The 22,500-nt window shown below is 46.1% G+C and overlaps 1 protein-coding gene across 1 annotated transcript in view; it reads left to right on the top strand.

Moving 5' to 3' along the window:
• LOC145410959 (uncharacterized) overlaps positions 1 to 22,500 on the top strand; it is a 164,388-nt gene that overhangs the window by 64,931 nt on the left and 76,957 nt on the right. The window contains exons 3-7 of the mRNA XM_080281014.1: positions 5,163 to 5,299; positions 5,558 to 5,607; positions 6,366 to 6,505; positions 8,961 to 9,164; positions 10,537 to 10,593. Coding sequence (XP_080137140.1) covers positions 5,163 to 5,299; positions 5,558 to 5,607; positions 6,366 to 6,505; positions 8,961 to 9,164; positions 10,537 to 10,593 — 588 coding nt within the window. The remainder of the gene's footprint in view (positions 1 to 5,162; positions 5,300 to 5,557; positions 5,608 to 6,365; positions 6,506 to 8,960; positions 9,165 to 10,536; positions 10,594 to 22,500) is intronic.

The raw sequence follows: 22,500 nt of genomic DNA, 5'->3' as shown, positions 1-22,500 counted from the left end.
AACTCTCTCTCTCTCTCTCTCTCTCCATCTTTGTCTCCTTCGTTCCTTCCTTCTTTCCTTTTTTCTTTCGATTAATTTCTTCTCTCCTTAATATTTTTTCTTTCCCCCCCTTCCTTCCTTTCCTCTACCGTTATTTCCTCCCCCTGCTTCGATTCCTTGATTTCCTTCTCTCTTTCCTTCCTTCCTTCCTTCGTAAGTGTGTGGATCGTCTTGAGATCTGAGTAAATATGAACACCTTCCCGGCGATGATGGTGGTTGTGATAGGTGTGGCGGTTGTGGTGGTTGTGGTGGTAGCAGTGGTTGTTGTGCTAAGATTAAATGAAAAATCGCTTTAGAATACAGTGATGTTGGTAAAGGTCAGAGTGGTAGCTGTGGTCGTGGGTGGTAGTCGTCATGGTGGTAGTTGTGGTAGTTGGTGGCTGTTGTGCTAGAAGCAGATAGCGATGTTGGTGATTTTGGAAGTGAATGTCTTTTGTGATAGTGGTAGTGGTGGTAATTTTAGTTGTGGGTGGTAGTTGTGGTAGAAACATATAAAGATAGTGGTAGCTGTGGTAGTGAATGGTGTATGTGGTAGTGGTGGTAATTGTGGTAGCCGTGGTGGTGGCCGCGTTTTGTATATGGAGTCAAAGGACCAGAGAGAGAGAGAGAGAGAGAGAGAGAGAGAGAGAGAGAGAGAGGTGAGTCAAAAGTTAGGTAGGTAGGGAAGCAGGAGGAGTACGTAGGTGGATAGGTAGGTAGGTAGGTATATAGGCAAGCAGGTAGGTACGTAGGCAGGTAGGGAAACAAGAAGAAAAACATATAAATTGATAGATAAATAAGGAAGGTGAGGGAGGTAGGGTTTGTCAGAGAGAGAGAGAGAGAGAGAGAGAGAGAGAGAGAGAGATGGAGTGGGGTCGGGGGGAGTGGGAGTTGATTGAGGAAGGAGTGTGTGGGTTGAATGCAGAGAGAGGAGACTTGGATGAATGGATGTAGGTATGACTATGTGTGTGTGTGTGTGTGTGTGTGTGTGTGTGTGTGTTAAAATAAAATGTCCTGGTATCACAGATTCGTGGCTTGATGAAATGGAAGAAATTTTATACCCAGAGCAGAGAGAGAGAGGGAGAGAGAGAATAGTGAGTCAAAAAGCGTGCCCATATCCGCCATTGAAGCAACAGTTCCTAGCCTCTGTATTGAACCAGGCACACTGCTTCCCCTCCCCCATTCCCCCTCCCCCTCCCCCATTCCCCCTCCTATCTCTCTGTCCTCCCTCGGTCTCATCCAGTCTCTATCCCTCTCACCTCCCCTTCTTATCTCTCTGCCCATCCCTCCCATATCCCTCCCCTCCCTTGTTATCTCCCCCCTCCTTCCATCACAATCTGTCCCTCCTTCCCTACCTCTCTCCACTTCCCTCTCTCCTCCCCTTCCCCCCCCCACTTTCCTACCTCGTCTCCCTCCTTCCTTCACCTTCTGTCTCTCTGCCTCCCCTTCACTATCTCTCTCGATCCGTCACTCCCTCGCTTCCTTTAACTATCTCTTTTTCCCTCTCTCTCTCTCTCTCTCTCTCTCTCTCTCTCTCTCTCTCTCTCTCTCTCTCTCTCTCTCTCTCACAATCTCTGACTCTCGCTTCCTCGCTCCCCCCACCATTATCTATCCCTCACTCCCTCTCCCATTCGCTATCCCCCCTAGCACTATCTCTATCCCTCCCTTCCTCTCCCTCTGTCTCTGTCTCTATCGCTCTCCTCCTTTCTTCCCTTCTATCTCGCTCTCTCGTTAGTTCAGGGAAAGAGGGATTCGGAGAAGGAATGGAGGGAGGGAGAGAGAAAATGGAGGAAAGAAGTGAGGGAAAGAGGAAAAACAGAAAAGCGAGAGAGAGAGAGAGAGAGAGAGAGAGAGAGAGAGAGAGAGAGAGAGAGAGAATGTATGGTCTGGATCGTAGGTTTAACAAAAAGTACATGAATAGAATTTGAAGTGAAAGGAAGCCAAGTTTAGCAGCGTTTCCTCCCAAATTCAGCCACTTTACTACCACAGCGGTTTATTTATTTATTTATTTATATTTTTTAATATATTGAGCTTGACTTTGGGATGTTAATTTCATTCCGACCATGCTGCTGTTGCTCTGGCCTGGCTGAAAATTGCCATCCCTTCATCCTGAATGCTGTGATATCAATAAATGAACACTCGTATGTGATGCTAGTCATGAAGGAGTGCTGTGGAAAGGTCGTAGAGCCGCAGTGTCGTGTATTTCCTCCACTGACAGACGAGAAAGGAGCAGCAACAGGACAAAAATCTGGGCCAAGTTGATGTAAAACGACTATAGTTCCAGACCATTGTAGTCAGCTCAGGAAGTTTTTTTTTTTTTTTATAATTAAAGAGACGTAATTTTTGCTTCCGACAGACGGTTATTCAGCTGGAGGTTCAATGGAAATAATGTGAAGGGGTTAAGGCTCTCCCAACCCACCTGTCCCTCCGTGTAAGTAAGGGGGAAAATAAGGAACACAAAACACGACTATATGGGTGTTAAGAGCTTGACATATTGTGAGAAATAAGGAAATATATATTTAAATATAGTTAATGATGGATAAGATATATGAGCCAATGAATCTGGTTAATGGTAAAAATGATGATGATGATGATGATGATGATGATGATGATGATGATGATGATGATGAGGAGGAGGAGGAGGAGGACTTTGATGACGGTGATGATGATGATGATAATGATGATGATGATGATGATGAGGATGAGGAGGAGGAGGACTATGATGACGGTGATGATGATGATGATGATGATGATGATGATGATGATGATGATGATGAGGACTATGATGACGGTGATGATGATGATAATGATGATGATGATGAGGAGGAGGAGGATGAGGAGGAGGAGGACTATGATAACGATGATAATGATTGTGATGATGAACACTTTAAACATAATTATTTCGTGTCATGTTTTTATTTTATGTATATGTTTTCTAGCAGTGAAGGCTGACAGATTACGCTTTCATCCCTGTTTGTCTGTTTGGTCTACACACACACACACACACACACACACACACACACACACACACACACACACACACACACACACACACACACACACTGGGTTAAACTTGCAGTGTGTGGGTGGACGGGTGTATGATGTTTTACTGGGAGTTGTGATTAAGTAAGTGTTGATGACAGCGTTTAGTTAAGGTTAGGGTGTGGCTGAGAGAGAGAGGTGATGATGATGATGATGATGATGATGATGATGGAAAAAAGGAGGAATAGTCCAAAAAAAAAAAAAAGTATGGTAGTGAATGGAAGAAGTTTGGAAAGAAGTAGTGAGCATTTAAAAGAAATTACAAAATAATAAGATAAAGGATGAAAGAAGGAAAGAAAGTATTGGAAAGAGTGTATATGAGAAAGTAAAAATGAATTAGCGAATGTTTATAAAATAGTTAAAGCAGACACCGGTAAAGAAGGAAGGAAGGAAGTTAGAAAGGAGGGAAAAGAGGAAGGAAGGAAGGAAGGAAGGGAGGTAGGGAGTGGATAAAGACAGTAAGGATAGAAGGAAGGAAGGGAGGGAGGGAATGAATGGATTCGGTAAGGAAAGAAGGAAAAAGTGAAGAAGAAAGAAATATAGGAGAGAAATAAGAAAGGAAGAGAGGAAAGGAGACAGGACAGTGTGTAAAGGAAAGGAGGAGAAAGCAGGAAGAGAAGTAAATGAAGGGGAAAGGATTACGAATGAAGGAAGTGAAGGAAGAAGGAAGCGAGGAAAGCGAGCAATAGGAAGTCCATTTAAGTAGTGAACCCTCTTTTGTAAGCCAGGCAGGAGAGGAGGAGGGGGAGGAGGAGGAGGAGGAAGGAGAGAAGAGGAAGAGGAGGGGGAGAAGGAGGAGGAATAAAAGTGTGACTAGGGATAATAACAGCATGATAAGTAGGAGGAAGATGGAAGATAAAAGAGAAAGAGGAAGAGGAGGAAATGGGAGAGGAGGAGAAGAAGATGAGGAAAGAGAGTAAGATGAAGGGAAGGAGGAGGAAGGAAGAAGAAGAGGGGAAGATAACAGGAGACAATATGTTGAGGAAAGCAGAACGAAAGATGAAGGAAGGAAATGAGATTGTGAAGAGAGGATCATGAAATACTGAAGGAAGGAGGGAAGGGGGGAGGAAATGGATAAATAAATAAATGCTGATAAGTGAAGGATAATGAAGGAAAAGAGATGGTAAATGAATGAGTATGACTGAAAGTGGAGGACGAAGGAAGAGAGGAGGGCGAGCAATAGGAAGTCCATTTAAGTAGTGAACCCCCTTTTGTAAGCCAGGCAGGAGGAAGAGGTGGAAGAGAAGAGGAGGAGGAAGAGGAGACGATGAAGAAGAGGAGGAGTAAGAGGAGGCGGAGGAATGCAAGGGAAAGGAATATAAAAACTTATGAAGAATGAGAGAGAGAGAGAGAGAGAGAGAGAGAGAATTTTAGTGGAGCTTTCTTCCTGTCACTTCTCTCCTTCCTTCATTCCATCATTCCTCCACTCTCCCTTCATCTCAGTTCCCTCTTCACCTCCACTCCTCCCTCCCCCCACCTTTCCTTCTGTCTCTGCTTAGCTACCCATCCTCCACCACCCTTTCCCTCTTCCTCATTTTCCCTCCACTTTCACCTTCTCTGCCTCCCCACCCCTCCCCCACTGACTGTGTCTCCACCTTCCCTTCCCCTTACCACCCCTCCACCTTTCTTTCCCTCTCCTACCCTCCCTTCCCTCTCCTTTCCGTCCCTCTCCCCTCCCCGCACCAGCCTTGTCTGTTTCTGACTAACGAGACAGACTCTGACCATTGATATATGTAGTGGATGTCATGTTAATGGGGGATCTGTGTGTGTGTGTGTGTGTGTGTGTGTGTGTGTGTGTGTGTGTGTGTGTGTGTGTGTGTGTGTGTGTACAAACATCAGCACACCTGTTAGTCCTTTCGTGTCAGTTATAGGGAAGGTAATAACTAACAAAGCTCTTCCATCAGCTAAGGACAAGGGTAGTTGGCAGGAAGCGACCCTCTCCTTCCATATCAGTATTTGGTATTATAATATTCCGTGCATTCTCCAGTGTTATTATTCTCTTCCATGTTTATATTCCACGAGCTCTGGTTCCTTTTATTTTTTTAAATATTTACTTCATCCAGTTTTTTCACTGTGCTTATTTCGAATTCTTTTCTTTGCAGCCGTCCAGTTGCCTGTCTGACGCTGAGGAGGACCAGATCTACGGGTATACGGGGGGCTTCAGAGGGGGCGGGGTTGGGGGGCTGCGACCCCCCACACTAACTACCGCCAACCATACCTACTACCAGGATACACATGGGTGAGTGTGTGTGTGTGTGTGTGTGAGAGGGAGAGAGGGAGAGAGAGAGTTTTGCTACCAGGATCCTTTATGTTATTGCCTGCACGGATCTGTTTATTCAGATCACATTAATTACTTCTCTGCAGAGTCTAATACCCGCTGAGTTCATTATATAGAGTACTAATAGCCTTTTATACATAACTTTACAATGTATTTTAAGTCAAGTTCGAGTGAAAGGAGTATCGTATATCTGAGTGTAACTGATGCTGTGTATTACAGGTGTCTCAACCCAAGGTCCACCTTGATCTACGAACTACCGCCGGTCGGAGGTTAGTGTGTGTTTAACCTCTGATTTTGTCGACTTAATTTGTACCTGCCAACTTTCTGGGTGTTCCTGTGGGTGGGATATGTTTATTATTAATATATTTACCATGTGTTCTCGTATCTTTTCGGGTTGTGGATGCTAAATGGCAGTAGTTGTGGCTATTGTTTACAGGAGTTAATATTTGTACGTAGGAATATTCCCTCTTGTAATGTAGTCTTAATGTCTTCTCATTTCCCCTGTACTCCATTCATCCTTACCTTATTCTAGTGGTTTACTTACCCTTGTAGGAACTGCGTAGCGTGGGCCAACTTGCCTACTGCAGTAATCCTCTTTTCTTATGTTCATATGTTACTATTATTATAATTATTGGTACTGCAGATTGGTACAACTAATTTACACAACTTTGAATGGTTTATACTAATGGAGATAATTACTGAAATCTGTGATAACGTTGAACTATATTCACTAGTAATATATATTTGCGTCGAAATATAAATGTATAAAAACTGTTGTTGTTGCCTCAGGCTCCTCTGGCCATGACCCCGGTGGACTGCAGGCGGAGGTTATCCATCTGCAGTTCATCATTCTCTCCTTGTGGGGGATAGGGAGGGAGGGGGGTGACGATGTACCTGTCAGTGGAACCGCCTGGTTATATCGGTGGCACCACGTGAAGGCATCCCAATCCAGCACATGCTGGAGTCACTGCTTAGAATTGCATAAGAGCAACATTTTCTCTTGCACAAGCGTCCGTTTTCTCTGCAGAGGTGAATCGCGGGGGTAACGGCAAGAAGCGGCTGGGGATCGGCAGATTTCTCAAGACGCTGAAGAGGGACTTGCGGCTCTCTGGCACATCGAAAAACAACAAAAACAAACTAACGCACAACCTCAATAACGTTCCAAGGGTAAGCAACGAGTGGTCCATAATACAGAGATAAAATAACGTTGGTAGACACTGCAAGATTAGTTTAGGATAGAGAACCCTTGGCTGTAGATGGCTTGGGTACAGCATTAGAGATAAAACGGTGCTCAACTCATGGAACTAAACAAATATTTTTTGAATAATCTGGAATAACTGCAATTTTCATCAAGCAGAGATGTTCATAACTTTAGAATTAAATGTTTAATATGACAATCAATGACTGTGAATGAAGTATGTCGATGAATTAATGTTAATTGTGAAGATACAGCAGGTTTGGCCACCGTGTCTTTAGGTATAAACGCAGAAAATCTTGCGACTCTGTATATACACTGCATATATATATATTTTTTTTATGTTTATACCTGAAAGAGTTTGGCTTAGTGAAACTGCCGTTCCTTCGCAATAAACATGATTTCACTATGTTTACATAATCAGTGCTATTTAATGAGTTGTTGCCTAAATTCGCCGTGGGAAGGAATCTGGTCCGACCCTGGTAAGGCTCTGTCTGCCACAGGGGGCGCCGGATCCCTACACGGTTATGTACTGTACTGAACCTGTAGGACGGCCCCACAGAAGCAGTTGCTTACCTGTGGTCGACGGGTCTTAATTTATGAGTTGAGTATATAAGTGTGTCTTGTATAAACTAAGGTGCTCAGTGTGTGGATAATGTTAGGGTAGCACACACATAGCCTACACCTTTGCTACAATAGTGACTTGTATAAATCCATTAAGAGGCCTTTATATGTAAACACCTGGTGACTTTTATGGTGTAGCAGGTCATGTCATTGTTAGAGCAGTTTACCCCACCCGAGGCTTCAACCTCTGACCTTCTTATAGTCATCTCGTAGAATGATCACCATCACTTAAATCTGCAGGAACCGTCTTTGTCGTCCCTGCCACCTCAACCCTTCCCATACTCTGTTCACTTTGACTTGGCATTAACAGTCCCTCAGCTTTGAATGGCAGCTGCAACAAGAGATTAGCAGAATATGGTGTTAGTCACGCAGAAGTTCTATGGAAAGGATGCAGGGCCGTAGTTTTGTTATTCTGTCAGTGACCTACGGGAAATAAGCTGCAAAAGGACGAAAATCTCGGCCAAGTTAAAGTGAACAAAGTATTGTTATGCAGAAACTGACACTCAATTATAAGGTAGTCTATACTGTAATGAAACAAGATTAGTGAGATAAAGGAATTAAACAGAAAACAGAGCAAGGCTATAATTGGCTGTGTATAAAGATTCTGAAATAGATTATGTAATGCCAAAATGTACAGAACGTTATCCTTGTGTATATATTATGAAACCATTGGACACATAATTATAGTTTTGAAATTATCTTTTGCCAAAAAATTAGTTTAATGAATAATAGCGTCGTAGTTTAATTATAGACATGTTTTGTTGGTAATTGGTTTAGCCATTATTGACTGTCGGTGCCGTAGTGTTATGTCTGTATATAACCACTTGTAGTTCCAACCTTGTGTACCTATGTTGTTATCTCCTTCCCTCTGTAGACCCTACCTCCCTTTACCTTATCCCCTTCCTTTTCTGTGGCACTTGCTCTTACTGTGATCCTCCGCCTATCTGAGATGGCACTATTCGCGTCTGTGGTCCTCTTCCTTTCTGTGATATTTTCTCTGCGGCCCTCTCCTCTAGCACCCTACCCTTTCGTGGCCATTTTTCCGTGGCCTCTTCTCCCGTTATGGCCCCCTTCCTCTTTGTGTGGCCCTCTGCCTATCTGTGACCCCCTGTTATCACACTATGGCCATGGCTTCGTGGCCCTCTACTCGTTCTGTGGTCCTCTCCGTCCGTGGCGCTTTCCTCTACTTCCACCCACTTTAACCCTGTCGCTCACCCTGGCCGTCTACCTGTCTGGTCCTCTGCTCATCTTTATCCCTCCGGTCTTTGGTTCATTTTCTCACTGTGGTTCTCTCACTTAGCATGCACTCTGCTCTAGGTGCTGGGGAAAGACGCCTTCATGTGGTGGTATCGATATAACCAGGCATTTCTACTGCCTGGTAAACAAATGTCCCACACCTTCCTCCCTCTCCCCCAAAAGAGGGATGGTGGACTCCAGACGAGGGGCTGCTCTATCCTTCCGTCCGCAGGGTTTACATTCAGATGAACCTGTCGCTACAAGTACTATTACTATTATTCTCACTCACTCTCACTCTCCTTCACCCCTTCCCATTCGCTCCCTCTCATTTCCGATTATCCCCAACTTCCTCCACCTCCTCTCACTCCATCCTTGCACTCCCCCTTACTTCATTCTCTCACTCTACCACTCCTCCCTTCCACTCCCACTCCATTCCTACTCCCACCTTCCTTTCCCACTCCCACCTTCCTTTCCCACTCCCACCTTCCTCTCTCACTCCCACCTTTCTGTCTCCACTTCCCCCTCCATTCCCTCTCCACTCCCCCTCACCTCCCCACTCCCACACAGAGCTCGGCAGACGGGCTGGCCACTACCCCCTTGGTCACACTCCCGGGCTACTCCCACTCCCCCGCCTCCTCACGGGGCTCCCACTCCACACACTCCCACTCCAGCTCACACTCAGCAGCCGTATTCGCGTCCGCTTCAGCCCCAGGCACCCCGGGGTCGTCAGGCCCCCTCAGGGACTCGGGCCTGCAGGAGGCCATAGAGAGGGTGAGTGGGTATACACAGATGCACACACAGGTATACTTACATACGCAGGAAGGTATACACACACACACACACACACACACACACACACACACACACACACACACACACACACACACACACACACACACACACACACACACACACACAGGGATTCGAGACTGCAGGAAACCACTGGGAAGGTGAGTAGGTATACACAGGTACAACTGTACAAAAAGGTATCGTTATGACGTTGTGCTAAACAATATGAAAAACGACGATGGTTTAGGAAAAACAGGCAGGGGGCTAGGGAAACTGTTGGTACCCCTGCATATCCAGCAATGTTGGTTCTGCATGGGATACAAGAGGCATTTCATGTGTTTGAGGTAATAAATTAGTCGATATGAATGTATCAACCCTTCGGAAACAGCAGCCATCGTAGTGTTCGTTACGTATCTATCGGACTCCTGAGTAATGATACTTTCTTGTACAGTTGTACACACAGACACATTTGCACTCAGTTACTTGGAGGCGAACGAGTCTTAGGTGGTGGTGAGTGCGTGCATACGGAGGATTGCACTCACAGGACATATACAGGGAGTTCCATTTATCACGCTCTCCAATCTTGTGTGTTGCGGGGACGGCTTATTTGATTTTGTGAGGAGAGAAGAAATTTTAGATGATATTACGAAACATCTGTGCAATCAGTGGACGTAATAAAGACAAACACACAGATTTTATTCTTAAAGAAGGGGGTTGTGGGAAGAAAATAATCCAGGTAAACACTGGTAACGCTTACTGAGCCGTCTCTGCAGCACGTGAGAATTGGGTTGCGATATGTATGTACCATCCTGCACACATACACAAGGCCTGTCAGGAAGTGTGTACCGCCACTGTACATTCGCTCGTAGAAATTGTGTACATAATATATATAGAAGTAACACACGAGTGACCAGTGTGTTAAGTCAGTAAGAAACACACAGGTAAGAGCACATTACATTATTTGTTACCTCATCATAAATTCTTACATGTAGTTAAGATTTTGCAAAGATTTCTCAAGTTTATTAGTTAGCTGCTGTAAGAAAATATTTTTATAGTGTGTTGCTGCTTAAAACGTTGCTGAAATGATTAATGTTGATTCTGGTATAATTATTTAGGTTATGAGCGTGATTCCTTGCTTCTCAGATATAAGATGTAGATAGACAAATAAATAGGCAGGTAGATAGCAAGATAAATAGCTATAGGCCTAGAGCTCGATCTTTCTGCATATATTCATACCTGTTTCTCTGTCTCTTATATAACTGCCTGTCTTTCGATCTGTCTGTTAATCTGTCCACATCTCCTTCTCTCTCAGTCACCTAGTCTGTCTGTCATTACCTTTCTCTTCTCATTACAGCTGAAGGAACAAGAGATGCAGAGGAGAAGAGAGGAGCAGTATAGAGAGCATCAGCAGGTGGGTTAAATATTACCTTTTCTCTATCCTAAGGGGCTGTGGACTTAACACCACTTCCTTAGCGATTCAATCTCCACATTCCACCTCAGTGTCCTCTTTTATGTAATAAATACATGGTAGGTTGGGAGCATGTAGAAGAATTTTGAAGGTGGAATTAACAGAATGAATCGCCATGACGGACGTGTTACGAAGCCTTAATTTCGCGTAATTTCGAGGAGTAGGAGCCCGTGGTTAGTCTGCCATCCTCCAAGATAGTATGGGTAGATGACCAGCCAGTGGCCCCTTGTTTCTGTTTTTCTGTAAATTCTCTCTCTCTCTCTCTCTCTCTCTCTCTCTCTCTCTCTCTCTCTCTCTCTCTCTCTCCCCGAAATTCCGACACTTGGATATAACGGAAATCGGAAAATTGCCAACTCCACGTCGATTTGGACCCAGGATAGTTTGGATTTGCAAAATTGCCCAAATACTGCCGATACCAACACGAGAGAGAATGTGTGTGTGTGTGTGTGTGTGTGTGTGTGTGTGTGTGTGTGTGTGTAGATAAGAGGTCAATAGATGTTTTGTGCTAGGAGGTGGTGGGCGAATAATTATGGCCCTGCGAACTGTGGCGTGGTGAAGTTGTCGAGACAGTAAAATTACGAACGTGTCACCTGTAATTCGACGTCAGGGCGGCCGCTTGTAATCCAGGTACGGGGCGAAGGAGTGCGAAATTTTGGACGCCATCTTGTTTCGAATTTTTGGACGCCATCTTGTTTTGGAATTTTGGACGCCATATTGTTTCGAAAAGTTAGACGCTATCTTCTGTCGAAATATTGGACGCTTGTTTCGAAACTTTGGACGCCATCTTGTGTCTGAATTTTGGACGCCATCTTGTTTCTGAATTTTGGACGCATCTTGTTTCGAAATTTTGGACGCATCTTGTCGTTTGGAGTTGAAGTTTCCAAGCTTCTTGTTTAGCGCCATTAGTGTACCATCAGCGTGTACGTTGTTCTTCATGGCTCTTGAAATATGGTACCTGTGAGAGTGAATGTGTTATGGCGTCGAGAAAATGAATAGTTGTTGGGTGGCCAGGGTGCGTGACCTCCCCTATACTCAAAGTGCAGTGGCCCGCGCGTTTCCCTCCCCTCCTCTCCCCTCTCCCCTCTTGTCCCTCCCCCCTTCCCCTCTCCTCTTGTCCCACCCGCCAGCCTCGCACGCCTCCTCCCTCTCTCCCTCCCTTCAGCCGTGGCCTTCGAAGAGGAGCAAGGCGAAGGTGAGGAAGTGAGAGAGCTGGAGAGAGTAAGAGAGAGAGAGGGCCAGGGCCGGGGATGGTAGTGAGCTATAAGTCAATACCTCCCTCTTAGCTCCTCCCTCTGCCATCTCCTTGCAAGCTTCTAGTACCTCCGTTTTCTCTCGTGGTTTCCCAAGAGAGAACGTGGGCTTTATTGGAGTAGCACATGTAGATTTTTCCACTGTTTGATAAGTTATGTGAAAAATACGCTCATTTCACCCGTCTAGTGAGCTTTACCACACCCAGATAGTGAACTTAGCTTCACAGTTAGGCGTAAAATGTTGGGATAGGTACTCAAAAAGGGAGAAAATGGCCGTATATGAGGATTGTCCTAGCTGTGGCCTCCATTTCCAAAGTTTTGTCAAAAATACACGAATTCCCACCATCGAAGTGGCCCTAATCAGCATAAACAGTTTAGCAGGAAGTAGATGTCAGCGATAATATGAGATGAACTGTAAGAAAGTGTGAAAGTGCAGGAAAAATGGAGAAATACAACAACTGTCCTTCCTGCAACCCTGAAACCAGCGCGGCCTTGACTGTGTGTGTGGTGGTGGAGGCCGCGGGGGGCCCAAGGTTAGGGGGCGTGGCGGTCAAGGTCTGTGGACGCCCTTGTTCCACCTGCACACACGAGGTCACACTCACACGCGCTCATGATTACGTACATACATAGACAACATGTATACTTGGGCAGCGAACATACATAGGGTGGCATCCATCCATACGTACATACATACATACTGTACATAAATTCATACATATATTCTATCTGTCTATCTATTAATCTGTGTTTGTCCAACCATCTGTGTGTCTGTTTCTACATTTATCATACCCCGTCACACACACACACACACACACACACACACACACACACACACACACACACACACACACACACACACACACACACACACACACACACCAGACGCAGTGACATTTACGCCACCCGGAAGAAGAGTCATCAGCTAGATCAGACTTACGTAATGGGGCTGGTAGGGTGGGGGCCACATTTAGTCCTTCAACCCGAGGACGCAATTTTAGCTGTATTGTTGCTATTGCCAGGCGATTTTATTCAGCTTAAGAGGACTCCATAATAGAAAAAAGGTTATAGTTCTTTCACCTTAACCTGATCCAGATTGTAGAGGTGAGATCGTAGAGGTGTACAGGTGATGTATTAAGGTAGATGATGTACAATACGGGAGTGGAGATGGATTGTGGTGAGATATATATAGAGGAGATGTATGGAGGTGAGATTATAAAGGCGGAGATGTGAGGTAGAGATGTGTGCAGGTGAAGGTGGACAGAGGTGAAGGTGGATTGAGGTGGAGATGTGTAGTGGTGGAGATGAATTGAGGTGATGCATAAAGGTGAAGATGTATTGTGGTGGGGATATGCAGGTGGAGATGTGCAGTGGTGATGTATAGTGGTGGAGATGTGTAAAAGTGATGTGCAAATGTGGAGATGTCTCGTTGTTGAGATATTTAGGGGTGGATGTTGTAAATGGGAAAGGAAGGTTGATTAGTTGATTCGAGCGGGAGTGAACTATACTGAGAAACTGACCACATAAATCTTACAGCATTTGGTATGAGTAACAACGTACTTTGTCATTACAGATATTAATGAGAGAGAGAGAGAGAGAGAGAGAGAGCGGTCAGGTGAGGGCCAAGTTGAGAGTGAGAGAGGGCCAAGGTGATCCGGAGCGACACAGGGCCAAGGTTACGTGGAGGCCAGGCTAGGACAAGAGTGGTAGTGGGTGAAGGACGAGAGAGAGAGAAAGAGAGAGAGAGAGTTCAGTGACCTTGTCCCAGTAGCTTGTCCCTCACCTTGCTCGCTCACGGTCACCACCTCTCTCTCTCTCTCTCTCTCTCTCTCTCTCTCTCTCTCATTATTTCTCTTCTCTTTTTATCTTCTTTAAAACTTCATTTCTGTGGTATCTCTTTGCCCCTTTCTATTTTCCTTTATTCTTGGAGAGAGAGAGAGAGAGAGAGAGAGGAATATGGAGGACAAGGTCAGAGAGAGAGAGTAGGTGAAGGACAATAGGAAGACATATTGGAGGCACATCTGTGTGTGTGTGTGTGTGTGTGTGTGTGTGAGAGAGAGAGAGAGAGAGAGGGGGGGGAGAGGTGAAGGGGAGTCAGTGTCCTTGTGTGGTGTGTGCAACCTTGCTCGACTCAACACCTGTCCTTGTCCCCGTCTCTCTCTCTCTCTCTCTCTCTCTCTCTATCTATCTATCTATCTCTTTCTGAGAGAGAGAGAGAGAGAGAGCATGGGGGGAGGAGTGAGGGTGAGAGAGGTATATGGAGGACAAGGTCAGAGACAGTAGGTGAAGGACGCAAGGAAGACATGTTGGAGGCACGTGTGTGTGTGTGTGTGTGTGTGTGTGTGTGTGTGTGGGTGTGTGTGTGGGTGTGTGTGTGTGTGTTTGTGTGTGAGAGAGAGAGAGAGTACCAGGAAAGTACTCGGTCCTTGGCCTTCAAATAATGTCTCCCTCACACCCACGGGCGCACACACACACACACACACACACACACACACACACACACACACACACACACACACACACACACACACACACACACACACACATCTATTTCGAAAGAGAGAGAGAGGTGAAGGGGAGTCAGTGTCCTTGGTTGGTGTGTGCAACCTTGCTCGACTCAACACCTGTCCTTGTTCCCATCTCTCTCTCTGTCTGTCTGTCTCTCTCTCTCTCTCTCTGAGGAACGATGGTTTTGAAAGAAGGAAGAGAAGGAGAGGTACGGAAGAGAAAGCGCCATAGAAATCGGGTGGTAAGATTGTGTGTGTGTGTGTGTGTGTGTGTGTGTGTGTGTGTGTGGTTCAGTAACCTTGTTTCAGCCAAGGTCGCTCACCTTGGCACTCAGGGTCACCGCCCGCCGCCTCCTCCACCTCCCTCCTCTACTCCTTTCCTGTCTCTCATCCTCCCTCACACCCTCTTTTCTTCCTTCTCTCCTCCCGTTTTGTCTCTCCTCCTCCGCTCCTCCTCCCTCCCTCCCTCCCACCATACCTTTCTCTCCTCCTTCCCTTCCTCCTCTCCCCGGCTCACCTTTTGACCTTGGCCGCCCAGGACAGTGCAAACTAGGTCACTGGGACGCAGGGACAGGTCACCTTACCTGTGCTGCCGCCGAGAGAGAGAGAGAGAGAGAGAGAGAGAGAGAGAGAGAATCAAAGCACCTCAGTTTAACATTTTTTTTTTGCTTGTATTTCCAAATGAGTTTATTCATATATTTAGTTTTCTTTTTTTATTTGTTAAAAATATATCCTTCACTAATCTTTCCTCCTGCGCCTTCTTCTCCTTCTACATCTTTTCTATTCTCTTCCATTCTGCCTCCTTCCCTCCACTACACTTTTCCTCTCTCCCTTTTTCTTCCTCCCCATCTGTCTCCTTCCATCCCTCCACACCCCCTACCTACTTCCGTGCCTCCCCTTTGACCTTGGCCGGGCTGGGACAAGGCCAAAGTAGGTCACTGGGACTCCGGGTCAAGTCACCTTTACCTGTATTACCAGAGCATCCCACGTGCGTACCTCACTTAAACCCCAGGACGTACCATCGTGTTATGTTATTCCTGCTGCTTTTGACTCAGGGATTTCTCTTTGGTGCCAAAAGGGTTCGGTGGAGAGAGAGATAGATAGATAGATAGATAGATAGATAGAGAAAGAGAGAGAGTGAGAGAGAGAGATGGATGATGTGGTAATGGGGAAGGGAGGGGGGAAGGTTCAGTGCCCTTGTGTGAGGTGTGTACAAGCTTGAGATGTTAGGGAGAGTAATTTCCCTTGCGTACCCCATTGCAGTGATTGTGGAAGTGGCCGCCAAGATTACGCCACACTGTGCTTCATTTACTTTAACGTAGCGCAGATTTTCGTCCTTTTGCCACCTATTTCTCGTACCTGAGTGGCAGACTAAGACAATGCTACGGCTCTCGTATTACTGCCCTGATGGTCCCGCATCTGTTTAGTACTTTTATGATGGGTTTTGTGATCGGATTTTTGTGCGGGAGGAGACGAAATCTTGTATTGCCATTCTGAAGAAGATAACTGGACGAAAGTGCTAATTGGCTGCTCACACACACACACACACACACACACACACACACACACACACACACACACACACACACACACACACACACACACACACACACACACACACACACACAGCCATTCATAAGCCCAAAATATCATATGTATCACTCTGTCTCTCCCTTCCTCTTTCTCCCGCTCCCTCCCTCTCTCATCTCCCTGCTCCCCACACCTCCCTACATACTTCTCTCTCTCCCCTCTTTGCTACCTTCCTACCTTGTCCCTCCCTTCTCTCTCTCCTTCCCTATCTCTCTCTTTCTCCATGTATTCTCCCTTCTGTATTTCTCTGTTTACCCTTTTATCTCCTGTCTTTTCATCCCATCCTACCACCTTCCTCCCTTTCCAGCGCTTATTTATCCATACCTACCACATCCCTACCTTTCTCTTCCCCCCCTCTCCCCCCTCCATCCCTCAGTACCTTATCTCCTTGAGTGCCTTCCACATACCCATGCCTATCTCTCTCTCTCTCATCCCTCCTTCTCTCTTCCCCCACCCTTTCGTACCTCATTCCTCCCTGCTGTCTTCATTCGTACCTCTCTTCCCTCTCTATCCTCTCCCTCCCTCCCATCCTCCCTCCGTCCCCCCCCTTCCTTCCTCCTTTCTCGCGTGACGTCAATGCATTACGTCATAGGTGTGTGTATTTTTATCACAGTATGTCCGTGTTAAGCCCCAAGCCTTTGTTAATACGCATGATGACTTATGGGTAGGATTAACCTTTGATAAGATGAAAAGTGCTTGTTGCTCTCTCTCTGTCTGTCCATCTGTATCAGTCAGTCAGTCTTTTTATGTTTACAGTATCTGGCTGGCTGTTCGTCCACCCATCTGTCTATGTTTATCTACTTATCTGTTACTCGGCGCCTTAATCCCGGAAAGGATGGCCACAGATATCATTCTCCATATCATTCTGTCCTCCGTCATCATCAGGCTGCCCCTTCTCCACTTCGCACCACTCTCATTCACATTCCCCTCCACCTCATCTCTTCATCTTATTCTCAGTCTTTCTCTCCCCCTCCCCCCTCCACCTCACTTACACTCTTTCAGTCAGTCTCTCGTTCTCCATCATCTCCAGATGGCCCAACCATCTCAGAATATTTCCCCTAAAGCTTTCTGTCACATCCACATAAGCAGTACAACACTCCTTCCCTTCCTAGAGCTCTGTTTGACTAGTTTACTGATGACTAACAAGGTATATCTATCTATGTAATTATCAGTCTGTCTATCAGTGTATCTTTTAATCTATTACTGTATATAGCCGTACTTCCCAACGCTGCATCCTGTGAGGGGTGGCCTATACAAAAGCTCCCCAGGAACAACTTGTAATAGTAGACCCTGAAAACAAGACGAAAGAAGTTGATGTAAGGTGAGATGGAGGGGAAGGACAGGAGATGGGGAGAGGAGGGATATGTGAGGGGTGACGAGGGAAGCAGAGGGGAAGGAGGAGGGGAGGGAGGGAAGAAAAGGGAAGTAAGTAGAATTAGGGAGAGGAAGATGGTCGTGAAAGAGAGGAGGAGGAGGAGGAGGAGGAGGTGGGGGAAGGAGGACGTAGGAGAAGAGAAAGAGGGAAGAAGAGGAAAAGAAGCGGAATGGAAGAGGAGAAAGAACCGAATGGATAGGGGGAGAGAAAGAGGAGGTGGAAGGGACAAGGATAAGAGACAAAAGAGGGGGCGTAAGAAGATACAAGGTGAGGGGAGGGGCTGGGGGGAAAAGGAGGAAGGGGGGGAAATGGAGGGGGGGGAGGAGCGGAGGGGGGGAGGGCAAAGCGTCTACACCTGCCCGCGCACACTGAAGGCCAAGGTCACGTCACGGGCCAGTCCACTGTGTGCCAGCAGGGGAGGTCGGGCTTACGAAAAGTACCTTAATAGTTGCGTATTTCAACATCTCGCTACCTTTCTACGTTTGAGGCTTCACTTCCGTGTTTCTTACTTTTTCACGCTTTGTGGGGTTATATTAGAGTGCTGGGCGTGAATTTGAGTGATTTGGGGTTATGATTGTGTGGTGGGTACTCCCCCGTGACGTCATGGCAGCGGTGAATGGCCTTGGCTGCAGCAACGCGGTTATGAGGCCAGTGAACTTATCGATTCTCGCCTCTTGGGCCGGCGCGCGCTTCTCAAAAATAGCTGAGGGGCGTCGTTTTCTGTTGAGGCAGGCTGCATTGGAGCCAGGACAAACTAGGGTATTCCGGCTGGACGTTTCATCCAAGTTGTGTTCGGGGAGAGGCTGGCTGTGTGGGTTAGAGGCAGTAGACAGAGGCACGCTGCCATCGAGGGCGAGTTGGAGTCCCGATGGTGCTATGGTGTTGTTTTTAATTGCTTCTGACGGCTCTGCTCATGCACCCCGTCGCTATTAGATGTTAATGTGAACAATAACATATTTGTCTTTGTGGACACATTCATAGGCTCCTTTTGGTTACCCCTTGAATGTGCACGCTCTCTCTTTCTACATCAGCCGAAGGAAAATGAAGTTTTCTGTGACGTATGAGGGGAATTTTGGAACAGTTCTCGTTAATTGATATGATTGTCATGATCCTCGTAATATTAATTATTTTGGAGGTGGAGACTATAGTTAATTCTCATATGACAAGAAACTGCTGAGCTGGTTTCGGAGATGAGTAACAAAATATGTTCCTAAACTCATTTAACTCTAACATGGCTCAGATTTTCGTCCCCTTGTAGCTCATTATACGTTGCTCGGTGACAAAAGGACCGTACTAGAATTCTGCTGCTTTTTCATAGCACTTCTTCGTAACTAGCACCATGTATTAATCAACTGTTACAGCTTCTCACAGACGATGGGGAGATGGTAATTTTGTGCCAAGTTTCAGTGAAAATATTATAATTGTAGAAAAAGTATTCAGGAAATAATGTATGGATGTAACATTGTCTTACTCTGCCAATATAAAAAAAAACAGGTAATTGGCGGAAAACGGACGCACTCTTATCAGTTTCGATCAGACAAACTTTTTTAGTTGTTAGTCGCCTTTGACAAATCGTCTTGAAGGGGTTATGAATTGTCTTGAATGGGTAAAAATCGTCTTGAAGGGGTGAAACAGTCTTGAAGGGGTGACGGATGGCCTCGAAGGGGATGAAAAATCGTCTTGAAAGAGTGAAAAGTCGTCTTGAATGGGCTGATGGGTTGAGGTTGTATTCCATTCGCTGAGATTTTTTCTAGGCTGAGTGAAATCGTCCGCTGGTAGCAAGAATAAAATGAAACTAGACCACTGGATGATGTGTGTGTGTGTGTGTGTGTGTGAGAGAGAGATAGAAGAGAGAGAGAGAGAGAGAGAGGGGGGGGAATTAAGATGCGTGTATATATGTGTATGTATGTATGTATATGTATGTCTGTATTAAGTTGTACATGTGCGTGACGTGATACAAGGTGTTATTAAGGATGTCCCACCTCCACCCTACCTTCACCTCACATCCTCCATCCCACCCACTATTGTTCCTTATACCTTACTCTCGTGGTCTTAGGAGGTTCCCTTAGCACCTCTTCCTTAGCGATTTGTTTTGCTTATTTCTCATTGATATTTTTTATGTGACTGAATGCAGTATATATATTTAATGTACGACTCTGTGCGTCAGCTGAAACCCAGTAGTCCTTCGTCTCACTCTTTTACATGTCACCACCTTGGCACAGATGCCCACCGTCCATACTGAATACTCGTCAGGGCTGTTGGGTTCAGGACTGGTGCATTGGTAGGATCAAGGGTGCTTTTATAACATGTCGGTGTGTTTGTGTGGAAGGTCAGTTGTATTTTTGAGTGAGAACCCCCCAAAATCTCGCTGTTCCCCGCTCAGTCTGACTCGAACTTGTATTTAAGACAGCAATCTCTCTAACCAGTCGGCCACCGCTTAACCGGCTGCTGTGGAGTTGAGGTTCGAAAACAAGAGAAAGTAACCCCATTCATTAATACTCCGTCTCTCAGCTGCCGCATATAATGTTTACAGTGTTACAATAGAAGAGCCTGAAGCATCCACGTCATGGCCCCTTGGATTACTCTGCGGTTTACCCCTGTCGCTTCACTTCTTGCCTAAATCTTTGACGGTTATTCATCGTTTCTTATACCACTTCATTCAGATTTGTTCTTTTCCATACACAATTTTCTTTTGCATCCCCCTCACCCTTACTTGTTCCTTCTCCTTCACCCTCACTGTCCTCACCCCTGCCACCCACACCCCTACCACCCTCGCCCCTACCACTCTCACCTCCACCACCCTTACCCCTACCTCCCTCATCTCTATCACCCTCACCCTCACCACTCTCACCCCCACCACCCTTACCCCCATCACCCTTATGCCCACCGCCATCAACCCCACCAACCTCCCCCCCATCAGTCAGAATTCCTTACATCTCAACTATACCCGTTTTACTCTAACCTGGCCTAAAATTGCCATCGTTTCATCTTAAATGCTGAGCTGTCATAGGAGATCAACACAAGAATATGATGCTAGTCACGAAGAAGTGCCATGGAAAGGTTGGAAAGCCGTGGTATTGTCGTTTTTAGCCACTGAGCTATGTGAAATGAACTGTAAGAGGGCGAAAATCTGGGCCAAGTTAAGGTGAAAGAATTTAAGTGTCACCTCCAACCCCTCTACCCAACCCTTGCCCTTCTTTGTACAGCCATAATCAAAAGTTTGGGCACAGTTCCCAGCAGTGTGTCCTGCCTTTCATATTTCTCAGTCCTCCTCAATTGACGGAGCATCCTTCCTTCTCATGCTCTTTTGTTGCTTGCGTTATATTACTGTCACGTAGAAATAGTTCATGTAACGCCATCCATTGCCACAGCCGAAATAGAAGTGTTGGCGAAATTTTGCTCATTACTGTATCTCTAATGTAACTCCCCACCCTCACATTTGTTCCCCTCACCCCCGACCCTCACCCCTACTTCTCCCTCTCACCCCACCCTAGTCCATCACCCTACCTGTAGCCTTCACTCCCACCCTCAGCCCTACCTCTGCCCGTAACCCCACCCTTACCCTCACCCTTACGTATCTCCTTCACCCTCACCCCTACTTCACCCCCTCACCCCGTCCCTCCTCACCCTCTAACCTTTTGCGTCACCCCAGCTAACTGTGAACCCCCGTCACCTGTGGTATAATGTCACCTGAGATAATTACTCCCTCATTTCTGTTGTCGAGGTCTGTGTGTCTCGTGGTACCGTCATACCTCGTTTAACCACTTCATTACCGTGACACATGTTAACTACTTCACCCTCATGGATTTTACGTTTACATTTGCGTTTTTTTTTTTAACATCATCCGTTTGCTGACATACAATTTTTTATTAACTAACACCGAGGTACCATCAACAAATAGTCTGGGAGCTTTTTTTTTTTTTTCTTACGCTTGCCATCCATTACCTGGGGCCTTGGGTTTGATCTCGGAGTTTGGATCGCCTAGTCTAGCGGTCATCCAAGGCACAACACCCGTAGTCGTAGCCTGGACTTTGTATAAATGTAGTCGAGTTCCCCGCCTGGTAGTGGTTGGGTCAGCTACCGAACTTGTAGCCTCACTCCAGTCCTATGTTGGTACCTACAAGAGCGATGGTCACTGTTTGCCTCCTACCTAAGCGATAGAAATTAAACTGTAAAAGAAATCCTGGTTTTGAAAAGATTAAGTCGATATTCGTTTGAAATGTTGTACTCTAGAAACATATTTACCGAAGAAGGACCATATCTGACTGCCTGAAATGGGCATGTCTGGCAGCGGGAAACTGAAAGACATTAGGAGAAAGCTACAGCCATAAACATTTATATATTTTGATGGTGTGAACAATATCCCAACGTTGTATTTCATCAGTTTGTACCCCAGTGAGTGGATGTGAGGAATGGATTGTGTTGGGGTGAGCATTGCAGGGGTTTGAATAATGGTTGAATGGAGGTGTGGCCCAGTTCTGCCTGAATATTAATGTGAGTGTATTTTGTATTTGGCCTTCATGTTTTTGGATAGTACCACACCACGTTACCAGGATCATGATGGTGGTGGTGGTGAGACGTGGATAGATAGATGGATAGGTAGGTAGATGGATGGATCGGTGGGTAGTGGATAGTGGATGGATGGATGGATGAATACATAGACAGGTACATAGATAGATAAAAATATAGACAGATAAATATGTAGGTGGATAGTTACATAGGAAGATAGAAGAACTGGAGAGAGAGAGAGAGAGAGAGAGAGAGAGAGAGAGAGAGAGAGAGAGAGAGAGAGAGGATGTGCTTGAATGTATTTGTGGGTAAAAAACAGTGGAACGCGAGGGTGGAGTAAGGTGATGGTATTTGGGGTGGAGGGTGGAGTGGGCGGGGTGGAGCGGAGAGGGTGGAGTGGGCAGGGTGGAGCGGAGAGGATGGAGTGGACAGAGTGGAGCGGAGTGGGTGGAGTGGTGTAGAGAGGAGAGGAAGAGGTGGAGAGGTGGATGTAGGAAGAGCAAAGGATGGATGGGAGAGGTTGAGGCAGTGGGAGCGGAGATAGAGAGAGAGAGAGAGAGAGAGAGAGAGAGAGAGAGAGAGAGAGAAAGTGGGAAAGGAGCTGTGGGTGACTAATTTCATG

The sequence above is a fragment of the Coenobita brevimanus genome, chromosome 87 (genome assembly GCF_032717465.1).
Source record: "Coenobita brevimanus isolate Jiangsu-jjx chromosome 87, ASM3271746v2, whole genome shotgun sequence".
Taxonomy (NCBI): Eukaryota; Metazoa; Arthropoda; class Malacostraca; order Decapoda; family Coenobitidae; genus Coenobita; species Coenobita brevimanus.
This window is presented reverse-complemented; position numbering and strand designations above follow the sequence as displayed.